At 38.1% G+C, this 19,401-nt stretch overlaps 1 protein-coding gene across 2 annotated transcripts; it reads right to left on the reverse strand.

Annotated features, from left to right (window-relative positions):
- Positions 1-2,147: 2,147 nt before the first annotated feature.
- Positions 2,148-19,086, reverse strand: LOC123869307 (carotenoid isomerooxygenase-like). Of its 2 annotated transcripts, XM_045912174.1 has the most exons (14): positions 19,006-19,086; positions 18,010-18,277; positions 10,637-10,748; positions 9,753-9,899; positions 9,208-9,318; positions 8,633-8,730; positions 7,171-7,242; positions 6,642-6,722; positions 6,187-6,311; positions 5,532-5,705; positions 4,894-5,047; positions 4,255-4,319; positions 3,328-3,426; positions 2,148-2,422 (listed from the first exon to the last, which is right to left on the reverse strand). In XM_045912174.1, the coding sequence occupies exons 2-14, from the start codon at positions 18,107-18,109 to the stop codon at positions 2,240-2,242; spliced, it is 1,521 nt and encodes a 506-aa protein (XP_045768130.1). In that variant the 5' UTR covers positions 18,110-18,277; positions 19,006-19,086; the 3' UTR covers positions 2,148-2,239. The 2 variants fall into 2 exon arrangements, with proteins under 2 accessions (XP_045768130.1, XP_045768128.1); XM_045912172.1 differs by lacking the exon at positions 19,006-19,086 and having other exon boundaries at positions 18,010-18,410.
- Between the last annotated feature and the right edge of the window lie 315 nt (positions 19,087-19,401).

Here is a 19,401-nt window from a genome sequence, read left to right on the forward strand (position 1 = left end):
GCACGGGTGGACATTTATTTCTTCTATTTTCCGGGATAAAATATAGCCTATACGGATTCGGAAGAATTCCTCTAAGTAATGGTAAAAGAAATTTTGAAATCGGTCCAGTAGTTTTTGAGCCTATTCAATACAAAAATACAAAGGTTTCCTCTTTATAATATTAGTATAGATAACTAATATTATATCTTGGGCACTAGGCATATTGGATTGCACAAATTTTCGTGAATTTCAAACCAAACATTGACCATTGCCCTAACGTTATAATTTTTACATGTCATGTAATCATTACTATAGGGCAAAGCGGCAGATATTGGAAAAAATTTCGTATTACAAAAAAGGGCAATACGCGCAATCTATAATTTAAAACCGCGCGATTCCCTACGAGAGAAATTTAAGGAAATAGGTATTCTTACTGTAGCTTCTCAATATATTTACACTAATATAATTTTTGTACGACAAAACATTCTTAGTTACAAAAAAATCGGTGATTTCCACGACCGGCAAACTAGAAACCGTAATAGGCTCGCATATCCTACGCTCCGCCTCAGGAAAGTGGGAAAGTCGTTTGTGGGAATGAGTGTAATATTTTATAATAAAATTCCACAATCAATTTTAGACTTGCCTTTACACAAGTTTAAAAAATCTATTAAAAGTATGCTCCTGAAAAAAGCTTATTATACAATCGAAGATTATGTAAATGACAAAAAAGCTTGGATTTGACTCGCTCCAGCAATACACGGCGCTGCAATTGCTTGTATACAGTATGGCATATTATTGTAAATTGTACATTTGAAAAGAGCAACCGCCGAGTTTCTTGCTGGTTCTTCTCGGTAGGAACAGCATTCCGAACCAGTGGTAGATTATTTTGACGATTCAAAAGCACTTGTAAAAGTTTAATTGAATAAAAATAATTTGAATTTGAATTTGAATTTGAATCATCTTGATTATAGAACAGAATAGAAAACTTTTACAAGTAGGTAGGTAATTTTTTGATTGGTCTGCTAAACACATCTCTCCATCCTTCTTTGGTCAAAACCGGGTCTTAACAATGAAGCTAAAAATAAACTTGTGGAAACTATTTTGCTAGGTATTAGATAGTCGAGTCAATCCTGCTCAGAGGTGGAGACATCAGGGCGGCGCTGATCAACGCCTTTATCCGTTCTTCTAGTAATTCCTTGCGATGGGACTTCAGGGTCGGGAGGGGCCAGTATAGGACTCTGGCCGGGGGCTCTGGCAAGACGGCACCTTGCTTGTGGCACAAGCTATCGTGGCTACATGCATGAGGTCAAGAGAGTACATTTTTCAGGATAAGTCCAATAGGCGCTGCGCAAGTGTGGTGTATATAATAGGACGTGTAGGTGCGTACCTTTAGAGTACCCGCAGCCCCTCAATATACGCTGAGGATTGTCATCAAGTTAGTATTTAGTAGCACAGTTTAACGAAATACTATCAAGGCTGTGGTAGTAGGTACAAATCCCACATAGCCTATTTTTCTTTTTTGATCCGTTTTTCCTATTTTAAGAAATATAATTATTAAAATAGTTTCATTAAATAGGTAATTGATATGTCCTGCTGACATATAGTTATTAAAATCATATCATTAAATAATTGATAAAGTACGTTTCGTATTTCCTAGGTAAGTACGTAATAAACATAATATTATGTACTTATATCATATTATAACTATTACCCAATCATTTGTATATTGTTGAACGTTTAAGATGGCGATAGCGGTTTAACATAAATTAGTACCTATTAAGTACTTATCCCTAATTGTAAGTAGGTATCATAAACGTACCAACTACCTACTTACGGCCAGTTGCTATCGTTATAGCTTTGTTTAATAATAACGATTTGACATGGCAGATTTTAAATGACACTTGTACACTTGTGCAAGTACAACTGACACTAAGTAATGCCAGATGTCTAAGTTAGGGCGTTTATGCACTCATTCGTATTCGATTCGTATTCGTTTTCGTTTTCGTAAAAATGCGATTCGTAGAGGCCGTCATATAAGATCCTACCTATGTACGCTTGTGCACTAATTTTGTTCGTATACTATACGTATACTTACATAATAATTATTATGGTTAGGCATGGAATAATAAGCAAGAAAGTTACGGTATTAACAAAAGAAAACGCGAATGCATGGATGAATACGCAGCGTTTATTTACAATGAACACATTAACATAATAAATAGATTAAAACAATTAATTCGTTAAACAGTTGAAAGTTTGATCATTTTGCTGAAGTCTGGTCGGGAAAATACCAGCCGTGGAAGCATCGAGGAGCCTGTGAGGGGGTGACAAAATCTACCCTCGCGATTTCTTCGAAATTCTTCGCATTTAACACTAGCAATGTAACTTTGTGGTCGTCTTTACCCCACAATACTGCGCTGAGCACGACACCGTCATCCTCCTCCTGTAAAATTAACGAGTGTAAATCAACGACAAGTGAAGGTTACAGTAACTAGAAAAGAGCTGATAACTTTCAAACGGCTGAACCGATTTTCTTGGATTATAGCTAAGAACACACTCGATCAAGCCACCTTTCAAACGAAAAAGACTAAATTAAAATCGGTTCATTAGTTTAGGAGCTAAAATGCCACAGACAGATACACAGATACACGCGTCAATCTAGCGGCTCCGTGCGACTCGTTGATGTTGTCTGTCCACCTGGTTGGCCTGCTAAATTTGCCATCCCAAAATAATATGATGTTCATTATTACGTACGGAACCCTAAAAGAGCGAGGCCCGACTCGCTTTTGACCGGTTTTTTAGGGTTCCGTACCTCAAAAGGAAAAACGGAACCCTTATAGGATCACTTTGTAGTCTATCTGCCTGTCCGTCTGTCGTGTATGTCAAGAAATCCTACAGGGTACTTCCCGTTGAGCGAGAATCATGAAATTTGGCAGGTAGGTCTAGGTAGACCTTATAGCTAAAGTAAAGAGAAAAATCCGAAAAACGTGAACTTGTGGTTACATCACAAAAAAAAAAGTTTTAAGTAAGATACCATGTGGGGTATTATGTATAATAATAAAAGGGCTTCACGTTGTACATTATAAAACATATTTTTATTGATTTTTATGCATAGTAGTTTTGATTTATCGTGCAAAATGTCGAAAAAAATACCCGAATACGGAACACTCAATGCGCGAGTCTGACTCGCACTTACATAATATATGCTCGCACTTGGCCGGTTTTTTATTCTTTGTCATTAGAAAAATCTATTTTGTGACACACTTGGATGAACAGCTTATCCAAGGCGACACAATAATTTTATGACCTCCTAATTGCCACTCCAGTTTTTTAACCCTTGTAAATTACCTTCGCATCGGGATGGGGGATGAATATAGGTTCGCTTGGATAAGTATGTGGCTCGTGCCACACTGTAGAATTTCTTGTTTCAGCATTAACTTTTACAAGCTGAAAGAGAAACAAGTGTAAATTAAAAAATTATGACACCCCCGAGAAGTGAAGGTTGTAACTAGAAAAGAGCTGATAACTTTCAAACGGCTGAACCGATTTTCTTGGATTATAGCTAAGAACACTCTCGATCAAGCCACCTTCCAAACAAAAAAAACTAAATTAAAATCGGCTTATTAGTTTAGGAGCTACGATGCCACAGACAGATACACAGATACCACACGTCAAACTTATAACACCTCTGTTTTTGGGTCGGGGGTTAATAAAAACATGGAAATGAGGTAAGAAGTGTGAGATTTCGCCATAATTATAAATATAGACTTCTTAACATAGTTTTACCGTTTCATTTGCGTTGGATACTAGAAAATGGCTTTTTTCTTTGTAATAATAAAACAGGTATTCTACGCCAAAATAACGGCTCACATTTTACCAGGCTCAGATTTGAGTCTAGCATGGAGTACTACTGCTACCTTTGGAACAGGTAACTTTGCCAAGTACATACCAGCGACTCAGTACTACTGCTACCTTTGGAACAGGTAACTTTGCCAAGTACATACCAGCGACTCAGTACTACTGCTACCTTTGGAACAGGTAACTTTGCCAAGTACATACCAGCGACTCAGTACTACTGCTACCTTTGGAACAGGTAACTTTGCCAAGTACATACCAGCGACTCAGTACTACTGCTACCTTTGGAATAAGTAACTTTGCCAAGTACCAACGACTCGATAGATCGCCGCGTCCCAAAAATTATTACTGTAATTGTTAAGCGCAAGCCTATCACGCAATAAAACAAAATAATACTTATTCCAGTTTCATCGTACTCACTATTCCTCCCTTGTACTCTGTGTCTATATCAGAACCAATTCCATAGCAATATTTATACGGCCGACCTGCAAACAAATTCATTTTTAATTTCGCAAATAGGTAGGTCAAGTAGTATATAATAGGTATTTTAAACAATTTGTTTTGTTAATTTTTTTTTTATTTAATCTCTCGGAAAAACTTTTATGCATTCTGATTTGTGTCCTCACGCATGTTTTGGGAGGCAAATATTCGGAAAATCTTTCGATAGTACCGGCTATTTCTGAGTGACGCTAAAATAAAATAAAACTTTGAAATTTTTGTACTGCATTTTTTGCAATCACACTTCACACTATCACACTAATATTATAAAGGCGAAAATATGTGTGTGTGTGTGTGTGTGTGTGTGTGTGTGTGTGTGTGTGTGTGTGTGTGTGTGTGTGTGTGAGTGTGTGTGTGTGTGTGTGTGTGTGTATGTTACTCCTTCACGCAAAAACTACTGGACGGATTGGGCTGAAATCTAGAATGGAGATAGATTATACCCTGGATTAGCACGTAGGCTACTTTTTATCCCGGAAAATCAAAGAGTTCCCACGGGATTTTTAAAAAAACCTACATCCACGCGAACGAAGTCGCGGGCATCAGCTAGTAACTATTACCTACCATTGAATTCGTAATTGATCCTCGGCACCTCTATTCCCACATCACCAATAAGTGTAGCTTTAACTTTAGTCATCGGCGGTGCATCCAGCGGGATGGTGATGCGCTTGGGGCGACTCTGAATCCATTTGCCGTAGTCCGGGTTACTTTCTCTTGTCTGTTGATAGATCACATTGATAGGTTAATAGAATATTCTTCCCAGAGCAGGGCGCGTTTGCAACCCTCGTAGCTTGTAGTTAATAATTAATTATTATTATTACCATTAGGTACATCATTACCTATCTTACAAATTCCACAACTGAAGATCAACAAGTGTACAATGGTAACCAATTTGAATAAATGATTTGAGCTTGAGTTTTAGTTTGAATATCATCAATCAAGTTCATGTTATACAAATTCTAGCAACATTTTTATTTTTCAAAAATATGGTTAAGTGCAATGGAGAGTTTAGGTACATCTGTTTCTGCTTCTGTTTTAGCAACTTTTACAAAGGAAGATTGCCTGTATCATTGCTTGATAGCTCCACGCGTTACTGAGAAAAAGGTTCTTAACAGACAGATAGACAACGAAATGGTCATAAAAAGGTTCCTTCTTCTTTTTGAGGTACGGAACTCAAAAAAACCTAGAACAAAAAAGGTTACCTGGACAGCATCTAGGTACATGGCATCAATGAGTTTTCCATCTTTGTAAGAGCACAGATCGAGCATCACCTTCCCATCTTGCTCGAAGCTGTTAATTATGTGCATGAAGTATAAGTTATCGACAGTGTACTGAGTTGTTTCACTAGTGTCCCGATGGATGAGGATGATTTTTGTCTGGAAATATGCGAGATAAACTGCTAGAACGAAAGCTTAGGTCTGAAATTAAATTTTAATGTCAAATATTAGTAGTAGAACACCATTTGTTATATTGAATTTATCACACATTGACAGCTTTGCTCGGTGAATTTATATTTTTATATCCTTTTTATTCCCTATCTCACAGAATTTCAAAAACTCACAATTTCATTCTCAACGAGTCACACTGTTACACGATTGGGTGTGACTCATTGGGCAATTGGAGAATTTCAAAACCTCCTACCTTCAATGCATTCCCATTATTGCAACGAGTCACACTGTTACACGATTGGGTGTGACTCATTGGGCAATTGGAGAATTTCAAAAATTCCTGCTTTCGAATGGATTCCCATTATTCCCAACAAGTCACACTGTTACACGATTGGGTGTGACTCGTTGGGCAATTGGGCAATTTCAAAAACTCCTGCCTAACACATTTGTCTACATTATTAATGCAAACCTCGTATTCTGGATAGGAGACCAGAGCTGTAGAAAAGGCGTCAGGGAAGATGACTCGACGCATCATGTTCACGAGGGAAATGCATAAGGGTTGTTCAATGATGATGAAGTAGTTCTCGGTTATACCTGTAACATATAAGTTATTTGGATTAATAACTTAAATATATCATTATCTAGAGAATTTATATTTTTTTATTGGTATTTTATCATCATCCTAAAAGAAGGCTCCTGTACTATAAACTTAGCTACTTGAAATAAACATTTTTTTATCATCAGCCTCTTTGTATCAATGGCTTCTACCTTACTCATTCTGTTGAGCTTCAATAGCTCAACGGTTAAGGAGCGGACTGAATTCCGAAAGGTCGGCAGTTCAAACCCTTTCTAGCACAAGCTTTTCGCTTAGTTGGAGACGAAAGGAGAAAATTAGTATCATAAATCATGAAATAAATTAATTACCAAATGAATGCATGTACGCTGGATTTAGTTTCCATCTTGGTTTGACACTGCCCACGATTTCTGCCTTTTCGAACATGTTGCCTGAAATTTTAACAGGGCTCTCTCCGTCACTCGCTTCATACAATCGTAGTTCCAATTTCATTTGAATATTAAGCAATCAAAGTCCATGAAATTTTGCAAACATATTCTAGAAACTAATATCTGTGTCTGTGGTGTTTTAGATTTTTCTAAAAATATGTAGTTTTAAAATTACAGGGGCTCAAAGATTTGTATGTAAATTTTTAAGACTGCGTAACTTTAAAACCGAATATTTTAACAGATATCTGGAAAACCACAGACATAGATATTAGTTTCTAGAATATGCCTGCAAAATTTCATGGACTTTGGTTGCTTAATGTTCAAATGGAATTGGAACTACGTTTGTATGAAGCGAGTGACGGAGAGACTCCTCAAAGATTAAAACCCCGTGTGCATTGGTGGGATACCGTAAAGTCGTAGATATACCTATATAATACGGGCTCTAACTTACCTTTTCCATTATTGGTAAACTTCACTACGACATAACCTTTGGCAGTGCTTAAACCCACATTGTACAGATCACCTAAAACAATTCAGATTATAAAATACTTAGTATAAAAATTGTAATCCCAAAAAAGACACCACGAAAAAATGGTTTATATTTATAATATTATGTACACAAATACTTATTTATCTTTTTTTAGTTCTTTAATGAAAATCACACTAATATTATAAAGGAGAAAGTTTGTATGTGTGTGTGTGTGTGTGTGTGTGTGTGTGTGTGTATGTTTGTTACTCCTTCACGCAAAAACTACTGGACGGATTGGGCTGAAATTTAGAATGGCAATAGATTATACCCTGGATTAGCACATAGGCTACTTTTTATCCCGGAAAATCAAAGAGTTCCCACGGGAATTTTAAAGAACCTACATCCACGCGAACGAAGTCGCGGGTTTTAGCTAGTATTACAATAAAACTTAAAGCTAGCCTTATCTAATTATTACTATACAAATCATGCCCGCGTGGAATGGTGCCTGCTGTGAATACTGGCTGCATTTCCGCGTTGGAAAAAAAAAATTACCTACAAATAAATGGACCTGAATGGCAACCTCATGAAATCTAATGGCAAAAGTGCAACCTAAGATTTACCAAATGCTAAAAGTCCGAACTGTTTTATGATAATTTTTAATTTACGACTTTTACTTGCATTCAATCAGTAAATAGGTTTTATCTCAGAGGCACGCATTATTCCGAATAATAACTAACCCAGAAGGAAATTTGAGCGCCCTGACTCCACGCATAATTAACACTGACTAAAATGAATTAATTGAAAGAAAAAAGAAAGAAAATCGCTTAGATATTTTGTAAATTGTGCCCACACTTTACATGTTATACCTATAATACAGTCAGCAACAAAGCTAGGTTTGCATCCGCCAGTACAAGCGACTATGCTCTCACAAATCCTACGCTCCGCCTCAGGAAAGTGGGAAAGTCATTTGTGGGAATGAGTAATATTTTATAATAAAATTCCACAGTCAATTTTAGACTTGCCTTTACACAAGTTTAAAAATCTATTAAAAGTATGCTCCTGAAAAAAGCTTATTATACAATCGAAGATTATATAAATGCCAAAAAAGCTTGGATTTGACCCGCTCCAGCAATACACGGGGCTGCAATTGATTGTATAGTACAGTATGGCATATTATTGTAAATTGAATACTTGAAAAGAGCAACCGCCGAGTTTCTTGCTGGTTCTTCTCGACAGGAACGGCATTCCGAACCAGTGGTAGATTATTTTGATGATTCAAAAGCACTTGTAAAAGTTTAATTGAATAAAAATATTTTGATTTTGAATTTGAATATGGACGGGTGCAAACCTAGCTTTGTAGCCGATTGTACCCAATGGCGGCGCTTCCACCACGTGAGCATTAAAGCCAAAAGGCCTCAAGCATAAGGGAAGTAGATAAGCGTACCGTTGGGCATCACATGGGGATGTGCTGTGTGAAATACTATCAGGGAATCTGCAGGAAGACGCTTTTGTCCTAACGTCTCCAGACTCTCGGGGTCCACTCTGCAAACACAACAGTTAATTACGCACCAGCACATACATGATCCCTCACCTAATAAATAGTTTAGATAACAAAAGAACAGGACTTAGGTACCTACTTACTGAAGTTAATTTAAAATAATTTAAAAAGTTAAGGTTTATCAACAAATTGTGACGATCCCCATTTTAAGGGTTCCGTACCTCAAAAGGAAAAACGGAACCCTTACAGGATCACTTTGTTGTCTGTCTGTCCGTCCGTCCGTCCGTCCGTCCATCCGTCCGTCCGTCCGTCCGTCCGTCCGTCCGTCCGTCCGTCCGTCCGTCCGTCCGTCCGTCCGTCCGTCCGTCCGTCCGTCCGTCCGTCCGTCCGTCCGTCCGTCCGTCCGTTTGTCTGTCTGTCTGTCCTTACCAGACCAGTTATTGTAACCTTCACTTGTGGCGGGTGTTATAAATTTTTAATTTACACTTGTTATCTCAAGCGGAGGAAGAGTCCATACTCACTGATAAAGTACGGGTGCTTCAGTCATGGCGTAAATTTGATCCCCGAAAGGATACACGGACACCACTGTGTTGTCTGTCGCTTCCACACTGAAGTTGAACATGGATGATATTCTACAACAACAACGATGACTGATCAATCTGAGGCGGCTAAACGAATGGTTTATTGAATGAACGTCCCTCACTTCGTGCATCCAAATAGATCCATCCATCGATCGATTGATCAAATCAGTCTTCAATGAGGGTGTCATACCAAATAAGGAGTTAAATTAAATTGTAATGACGTATGGAGTGAAAACGTGGACACTGATAGAGTTGGCCTCGCCCACAAATTAACTAAATATCTATATCACAATAAATTAGAACACCGGGTTCACTTTTCAGTCCTGATGGTGCAGGGGTATTGTCCACCTAAACCGAAAATACTGAGGACGGACGGTGGAAATATAATTAAAATTTCCTGATTCTGGATGGCTTAGATATCTCCACATTTAAAATAATGGTAATATTTAAAAAAATCTTTCTTATCTCGTATTTATAATAGGTACCTGTCAAAGATAGTACGGCAGGGGTCTGGAACAGCCTTGGTTCCAAACTCTGTGACCACGATTCGATTGGCAGCAGTGTTCTTTTTGTACACTTCAGTTTCCAGGAACTTGCATTGATAGGTTGCTCGGCCGCCTTTTACGACAAATCTGCAATAAAATTCATTAAAACATAATATCAAGGCTAAGTATTTTTTACCCGACTACCGGATTTCACTAAACAATTTGTGGACGAATGCATACCTACCTTAATATGTCTAATATCAGATTTCATTTCACATCAATACTAGGTATCCATTATTACCATGGAATTTAGTAATACCTACTTGGTAGGACTAGAGTACTTCCTATTTCTATGGATATTACAGAAGTTAGGACTTTCGATGATCTTAGAATTTGCGCGAAATTGGGTTGGAAAGTCTTTAGCAAAGGGCACTTGTAGGAAAGCACTGATGTCTATAACACGGGTGTATAACTTAATTTAGGCATCAGTGGCAAATTTTTGGATGTATTTATTGAAACAATAAATGATTATTTTTATAAAAAAAAGAATGCCCTACGAAAAAGAATTAAGTTGTAAAAAACTTGGCGGTTGATCTTTTCAAATAGGGCTATTACCAAAGGCTTTCCATCACCTAAATTAAACCCTGGGGAGTATTGAGAACGTGCTAGGACGAACATTTTGTTGCAATTTGAAGCCTCAATAGCTCAACCGGTAAAGGAGTGGACTGAAAACCGAAAGGTCAACGGTTCAAACCCCGCCCGTTGCACTATTGTCGTACCTACTCCTAACACAAGCCTAACGCTTAGTTGGAGAGGAAAGGGGAATATTAGTCATTTAACATGGCTAATATTCTTTAAAAAAAAATTGCTTACTAACTACTAACCTATGTATCAACGCCATTCCATCAAACACGTGTTGGTACTGACAGTCCCCAATTTTCTTGCATCCAGGGCCATTTCTCAAAAGAGTGCCTTGTACCCATGATGGAATAGTTCCTACAAAAACCAGTCATTTTAAAAGCTATCAAGTAGGTAGTACCTACCTACCAAGCTAATTTTTGAATTGGTTATAGCGGTGTCATTTTTCTTATCACTATATTCAATTGTAATATTAGGTTTTTCAACGACGTCGGTCGTCTATCTGGAGAAATTCCGTGATCTGTCCTTCATTTTTGACGATCATCATCATCATTATCAACCTTTGGACGTCCACTGTTGGATATAGGCCTTCCCTAAAGATCGTTTCGTAGATACCCTAATTCAAATTGTAAACTGCCCTCACAGACATCCCTACTCCCATAAGTAGAAGAAATGAGGAGTCAGAACCCGTCGTGCAATAAAATCTACTCGTACCTACTTAAAAATCATACTATGTAATAATAATAATAATAATAATAATAAAAACCTTTTATTCAGCCAAATTTACAAATACAGACAGGTAGGGTGTCGTAGTCCCTGGAGAACCAAGGAGCCGACCAGTGTCCATGCTCCCTGGTCCCCCAAGACCCAGGCACCCACTTCTTAATACTAGCTTAATGTCTATCTTGGCCGAACGGGGCGCTGCCTCAGCTTATTGCTGCAGTCGGTCGACTGCAGCGCTGATTTTCGGGCATGGCCCCCAGTGATATCACGGGCCGATCGGGAGCGCGAACATACCGTGCCTCTTTAATATTGACATATGCCAAGTTACTTGGTGCTCTTTTGGCAGTAAATTGTTGTTAAATCTATTGAATATATATCTATTGAATATATCTATTGAATTTATATCTAAAATGTCTACTTAACTATCTATTTTAACTATCTACATATATAATAAAATTATCCACTATCTATTTATAAGTCGCTAGGCGTTGTCCTGTAAAATTTGAAAAAAAATTAGATGTCCAAAAATGCTGTGTTACCTCTTACAACTGTTTCTGTCTTTCTAGTAAAAATTTTTTTATGGTTTGTTTAAAAGAGTATAACGATTTCGCTAAACGGGCTGGGGGAGGCAAGTCATTCCAAATTTTACAGGCTGCATACTTAAAAGTCCCCTTGAAGGAGGCAGACTTATGGTGTGGCCACGCAATTTTAGGAGCCGACCTTGACATATGTGTACTATTCTCACGAGCCCATTTTATCCTTGAGCGTAAGTAGCTAGGTTTACCCGTGGACATGACACCGAAGAGTAAGGTGGCCAAGTGAAGTTTGCGTCGAGCCTCCATTTTTAACATGTTGGCGTCGTTCAAATGCGGGCTCACATGAGAGCGGGGCGCGATCGAGAAGCAGTAGCGGGCGCAAGCATTCTGGACCCTTTGAATAAGTTTATCTGACCTACAGAGCAGGCATGGTCCATATGCAGCATCTGCATAATTTAATTTAGACAGTATAAGGGTCTCGCACAGACGAATTCTAACGTCAACGCTAAGATAAGGACGCATTTTGTACAGAAGTTTTAATCGATAAAAACAATGTTTAACTACCATCCTGACATGGCGTTCGAAATGCAAATGTGCATCAAATATCACGCCCAAGTTACGAGCCTCAAAAACTCTTTCTACAGCGTCGCCTCTTATGCTAATATGTGGATTTAGAGCTTCAACTTGACTAATTTTGTGTTTGGTTCCTAATATCATCAGTTTCGTTTTTCCAGGATTCAGATTAAGTGAGTTTGTCTCTGACCAGCTTGCTATATTTTCTAAATCATGACAGATATTTGCCACTGCCTCTGCCGTATCCTGAGGTCGGAATGAGTAATATAGTTGAACATCATCCGCGTAAAAGTGATATTTGCAGTGAGTGATACAACGGACCATGTCTGCTGTGTACAACGCAAATAGGATTGGGCTTAGAATCGATCCTTGCGGCACACCTCTGAGGACGGGTAAAGTCGAGGAGACTAACTGCTTACCATCGTTCTGATTTATGTGAACATATTGCATTCGGTTATCAAAGTAGCTGCTGAACCATTTTATAGCGCTGTTTGAAACCAAACAGCGCTATAAAAGTTTGGGTTTTACTCCATACCAATAACAGTCCCATCTGGAGTACCTCAGGGATCGCACCTGGGTCCTCTGCTCTTCATTATTTTTATTAATGACATCACATCAATAATAAAAAACAACTGCCTCCTTTATGCAGATGATTTAAAGATATTTGCTGCCATAAATAATGTCCAAGATTGCATATCGCTACAAAGGGATCTAGATTCTGTCAAATTGTGGTGTGACCAAAATGATATGTGTCTAAATATAAGCAAATGCTTTATACTTAGTTTTACAAAAAAAAGCAATAAAGTTAAATTTGATTATTCAATTGAAAATAATAAACTGTCCACTAAGACTAATGCTAGAGATCTTGGAATAATTTTTGATACATCCCTAACATTTAAATTACACATAAATAACATAGTTACAAAAGCTAATAAAATGATGGGATTCATTTTCAGAATTACGAAAGGCTTTAAAAACCCGTTAAGTCTAATGCATCTTTATAAAAGTCTTATTCGTAGTACCCTAGAATATGGTGCTCCAGTTTGGTCCCCTTACCACAAAACGTATGCTGACACCGTTGAGTCCGTGCAAAGACGTTTTTTACGAAAACTTCTATTCAAATTCAACAGAAAGCTTGTTCATTCCTCTTATGAGGACAAGTTGAAGTATTTCGGGCTCGATTCCCTGTGCATTCGACGTATGCTACTTGATACAATGCTACTGCATAAAATCATCAATCATAAAACTGATACCTCTCTATTATCAAAAATAGGTGTGAATTGTAAAATCCCTAAACGAAAAACTTGCACTTATAACGTATTTCCAACTAAGCCCTGCCGCACTGTTTTTGCGCAGCACTCCTTCATCAATCGCATTTGTCATCAATTTAATATGCTTCATCACAAACATCGGCAACTCAACATTTTTAATTCTACGACGACCTGCTTTCGTCGTAACGTCATTGCCTCCCTGCGTAAGGGAGTTAATTAGTTTGTAAGAGATTTAACGATGTAACGTGTTAATTTAATATTGATATTCATTATTGCAACTTACCCCACTTTACTACCTACTAACCTTTTAAAAAATCTTTGTATTTAAATCTTTTGTACTAGCCTTTTATTAACGTTTATACTATGTATCTTTTTAGCTATAAACAATTATATCTTTGTAAATATTTTATGTATAAAAGTTGTAGGTTAGTCGAATAAAATAAAATAAAATAAAAATAAAAATAAAAATAAACCGTAATAGGACAGTTTGGATAGAAGGAGTGATGTATCTATGGAGTCAAATGCCCTGGAAAAATCAAGTAATACTAGCATTGTAACCATGCCTTGGTCTTGAGCTGTAAGAATGTTGTCAATTACATCTATAATAGCTGTGGTTGTGCTGTGATTTTTACGAAAACCCGACTGCAACATAGGTAAGATACTGTTCTCCTCCAGGTATTTTGTAATCTGACTACAGACCACTTTTTCAAGGATTTTGGATAGACATGGAAGGATGCTAATTGGTCTAAGATCTTTGAGAGATGTGGGGTTATCAGTTTTCGGAAGAGGCTTTACTATAGCAATTTTCCAAGAGTTAGGAAAGGTGGACGATAAAATTGATTTATTTATTATATTAGTTAAGCACCTAAGGCTCTCTGGAAAAGTCATCATATTTAACATTTCTAGTGATATTTGATCCGCTCCGATGGCGTTTGATTTGAGCTCTTTAACGATTTTAATAATTTCACCTTCACTGGTTGTGTTAAGATTAAATGTATTTGGCCCGAAGCTGTGGAATTCGTAGTACGTGTAAGTAGACATTGTAGCAGTACTATTTGAAGGGATGTCAAGGAAGTGTCTGTTTATAAGCTCGGGATTACAAAGAGAGGTCGGAATTTCTTGGTCTTTCTTTCTATCAGCTAAGATTTTTTTTAGGTTTTTCCACATTAGATTAGGATTTTTTACGTTCTTATTAATGTAATATTTATAATATGCGCGTTTTTCAGCTTCCATAGCTTCGTATACTAATTTTTTTAAATCTTTGTAGTAGATTTTATGCGCCTCCTTCCTAGTTACTTTATATCGCTTTTGGCTTTCGTTTCTTAATTTTATCATAGTTTTTATGGTATAAGTTAACCACGGGCAGTACTCATCTTTTATAAGAACTTTTTTGAGCGGGGCATGAAGGTCAAATATGTTTATTATAGAGGTGTTGAACGCGGAAACCATACTATCCACATCCCTCATCTCATTTATGTCCGCCCAGCGTATGTTGTAGAGATCTTTATCGAAATTTTTGATGTCTATATCTTTTATTGGTCTTATTGTTATCCAACGAGGGGGTATTTTTTCTTTTTTCAGATTTAATGTTACAGAGACTATAGCATGATTTCCTAGGTCCTGGATGTGATTTACTGACGTCTCGCGTATTTTTGCATCAGTACATATAAGGTCAATAAGGGTCTCGCTATGGTCAGTAAAATGTGTGGGCTCCGTCACACACTGGGTTAGGTTTACGCTATAGATAAAATCGTTAAATAGTTTACTCTTGTTATCCACCTGATTAATCAAATTAATATTAAAATCTCCCAGCAACACCATGTAGTCGCAGCCTGAGAAGCTTGTGATAGATTGGGTAAGTGCATCTAAAAACAAATTTATATCCTGCCAGGGGGGTCTATACGCTGTGCCAATAATAAGCCGTTTTCCATTTACCTTTGTTTCCAGCCACATCTGTTCTACTGAATGGAGGTTAGGGTGTTCACATATTTTTACTCTAAGACCTTTTTTTATATAGAAACCCACCCCACCTCCCCGCCCCCTACGCACATCGGTTGGACGTGGTTTGTGACGCAGCCTGTAGCCCGGCACCACAGGCGCGAGGCCGTCTTCCCCTTCGCGAATCCAGGTTTCATTTATTGCCATTAAATCTACAGATATTTCGGTCATTGCTTCAAGAAATTCTTCATGTCTAGTCCCTAGAGAGCCGGCGTTAAAGAGTCCTAATTTAAAAAATTTTAACTTACTTATCTTTTTTATAATATTTTAAAGTAGATAAATAAATAATATTTAAAAATTTGTTGTTCAAGTCGTTATGCCGGCGTGTACATTTTAGGTAGCAAAGTAATAGTATTAAGTGAATATACTGTAAGATACGAATATATATATGACATACGTAGGCACAATATATATAGGGATCTTTTCTTACACTGACATGACATACGTAGGCGTAATATATTATAGTATAGAGAACTTTTCGGATAGTTAAGTACTGTGCTGTAGGATCGCACCGTGAAATCGTGTCTGAGGCAGCCACCCGTCCCGCCTGAGTTCTAGCTTGAAGTATGTTCGTAGAAATATTCTGTTCGAGTACATTAAGTAGTGCGCTTATGAAGTTAAACAAAGACAAAACGGATTTAATATTTTTAACACAAGCTTTGCTACAATATTCATGTTTGGTTTCCGCGATAGTACAAAATACAAAAATGTTTATATAAGGATTAGAATTTAAAAATAAGATTATTGCTAGCAACACTACTTTACCCAACTTGAACCTCGCCAAAAACCCGATCCACGTCTGTTTCCGACTTTATTTGGTGCGCCGGCTTGCCTTCTCCTTGGCGCGCGTATATTTTGCCGCGCTTGGTCCACGTGTATCTCCACTGCAAGCGTTTTGCCGTCTCCCGAACCAAATAGAAGAGTTGTTTATTTTTCTTAGTTAGCCTCTCGTTTACATAAAATCGTCTGGCGGGCAGGTCGAACCCTAATCCTTCTGTAGTGATGCCACGACGCGTGCGTGCGCTGCGCAGGAAACTCTCGCGCAGGTTCGGTCGCGCCAAACGCACCACGACACGACGACCTCTGGTACCGCCCTCCATTTGTGAACTACTATCGTTTTTCTTGCCAACTCTTTCCGCAAAGATAATGTCCTTCTCATCCAGGTCGACTCCTAGTTTAGCCGCCACGACCATAATTGTATGGTGAGGATTTTCTCCGTTGACTTCCGGGAGGTTTGTGATCTCAATATCTCCCTGAAGAAGGTCCTGGTCCCGGGCATTCAAGTCCTCTCTCAGCTGTGCGACTGTCTCTTCCAGCTTATCAACTTCCGCGCATCGACTGGACGAAACCTTGACTTCCTTCTCAAGGTTTATCAGTCTGCTATCGAATTCGTCCATACGTTGGTTGCAGACAGCAATAGCACCCCGCACGTCGCAAAGCTCCGCACGAAAATCCTGTATTTCCGTCCTCAATTGTCGGATCTCCTCACGGAAGAGGCGTAACTCGAGGCTCAGGTCCGATGATTGACTGGTGTCTAGAGCGGATTCGCTGAGGATATCCTTTTCCACAATCTCTGACTTTTCCGCGGGAGAGCCTTCGCTCTCTGTGTTGGATGGTTCGGCGCCCTTCACAGGGGTGTTAACGTTCCCTACTTTCGGCTTCTTAGCTATACATTCCGGACACTTCCACTGTTTAGGGGATCGCCCAGTTTCCGGTATTCCGACACACGCCCTATGGTACAAGCCTGGACATAATGTACAGGTAGCGGCCCCTGTTGGTGACAAGAAGCGTCCGCAAGCACTGCACTTCACCATCTTGAGATCTATATTGATCGGTACCTCGTAGATATGCTCGTAGTATATACGTTTTCCGCTAGGTGGCAGTGGGCACGTAATTCATTAAGTTTTTACTAGATGGCGCCTGTGCAGCTTAGTTAGCAGGTCGTCTCTTGCGGTGTTCCAACACCGACAAAATATTATAATATGAAGGTAGGATTAAGAAACTTCGTGCTGCACAGCAAATAATTTTGGACTTTACGCACCTTTCCCAGCGGAATTCGTCAATTCTTACAGCTTTCTCTGACTCACTGCAGCCTTTCGCTCCACTTGAAATGGTTCTTAACGGTCAAACACCCAGATTTTAATTAAAATGACATAAAATGTGGACGAGACGTAACCGCCCCGACCGCGTCCGTGACGTCACCCCCTATGTCATTATGTAGATTCTATTGTAACTTTGTAAGTGCAATATGTTAATATCAATTCAGATTTGGCTTATTCAAATTGTTTAGAAAGGCTGTAGGTAGTTGGTACCTAACCCTACAGTTAAGATTGAGGAGTTATAACAAGTTAATGATTTAGGTCTGTTTCCTGTTGCCACCAATATAAATTCACAATCGACAGATCCTTAGTTCTCGTCGCGTCGAAGTAAGAACCCGAAAGTTTAGCAAAAAACTGTCAAAATAGTCGAAGCTCAACTTATTCCTCTGCTTCTTTTTTCGTAGGTTGACGAAATTACCTGTCACTTTTCCTTCCAAAGGTTTGATGACCTCTTGCTCACACGTCCGAAACCATATATCCATGTCATAGTTGGGATAAAGCTTCTCTTCTTTCCCCATTTTTACCGCGGTTATTCTATTTCCTTTATTTTAAGCTCAAGACTCAAGTCTCTGTAGTAAAACTAAACCTTTAGATGTTTTGAATCTTAGGCCTGCATGATTTAATCATGGACGTAATTTAATGTGGATTAGAATGAACTCGGCTTGGATGGTTCCGCAGATAGTAAACTAAAACAATAATATTTTTTGGTTCTGTATATTTCTTGATAGGTGTTTAGTTGAAAGTATAATAGTTGACCAGCGGTCACTGTATCGGTGCGATGTATATTTTGAACAAGACAAAACATAGAGAGAGGACAATTCACAAGAATAACTTTGTTTCTGATTATTCTTTTTTTTTTTTTGGTTTAGAGCAAACCAGTTTTTTATGCATGACTCCTCACGGAACCATACGGTATGCATGTTCTGGCCACCATTTGACCCATTATTATTAATATTTCACTATGGAGTCTCTACTCTTTGTTAAATGTTGACTCTAATTTTAATTTGTAATGTACTGCTTCACTGAGTGATATGAAAATAATATTTTATATTATTTTCATAATACTTATTTTCATTATAAAATGAATGTCAAATGAGCTCGGGGGCTATTATAAGCGTCACTCAGAAGAAGCAGGTATTATTTAAATATTTTTAAATAACGAATTATTGGAATGTCCTCCCAAAACCCACGCAAATAACACAGATTCGACGCATAGAAGTTATCCGAGAGTTTTAATCTAAAAAAAAAAATTAGAGCACGATCGTTATTGAATATCTAATTATCCAGTTCCACAATTTAAACACCAAAAATATTCAATAATCGTCGAGTCTCGGAAGGAGACTGAACTCAAAATCTTCAAAACACCTTGATTTTATTTGAAAAGTTAATTCTATATTAAAGGAGAAAAGCCTACCTTTTCCACTGCGCTTGCTAGCAAACTGAAAATTTCAAGACTTTTGAATTTTGAATCAAATACCACCTGCTACCTAGGAATACTAGCAAGCGTATGAGACCAAAATAATTATTTTTAGTTCTAGTTTCGTAGATTGGGTATCTTCGACGGACTTCAATCAATCAATATGTAGGTAATTTTGTTTACCTTACTTGGTAACTACCTTATCAACTGAATGATGCCCGCGACTTCGTCTGCCTGGATTTATGTTTTAAGGGTTCCGTATCGGAAGGGTGCCAATGGGACCATATTACTAAGCATCCACTGTCCGTCCGTCTGTCTATGAGCGGGCTGTATCTTGTAAACCGTAATAGGTAGAGTAGAGCGTTGAAATTTTCACAGAAATATTTTCTATTG

This window comes from Maniola jurtina, chromosome 11 (assembly GCF_905333055.1).
Source record: "Maniola jurtina chromosome 11, ilManJurt1.1, whole genome shotgun sequence".
Taxonomy (NCBI): domain Eukaryota; kingdom Metazoa; phylum Arthropoda; class Insecta; order Lepidoptera; family Nymphalidae; genus Maniola; species Maniola jurtina.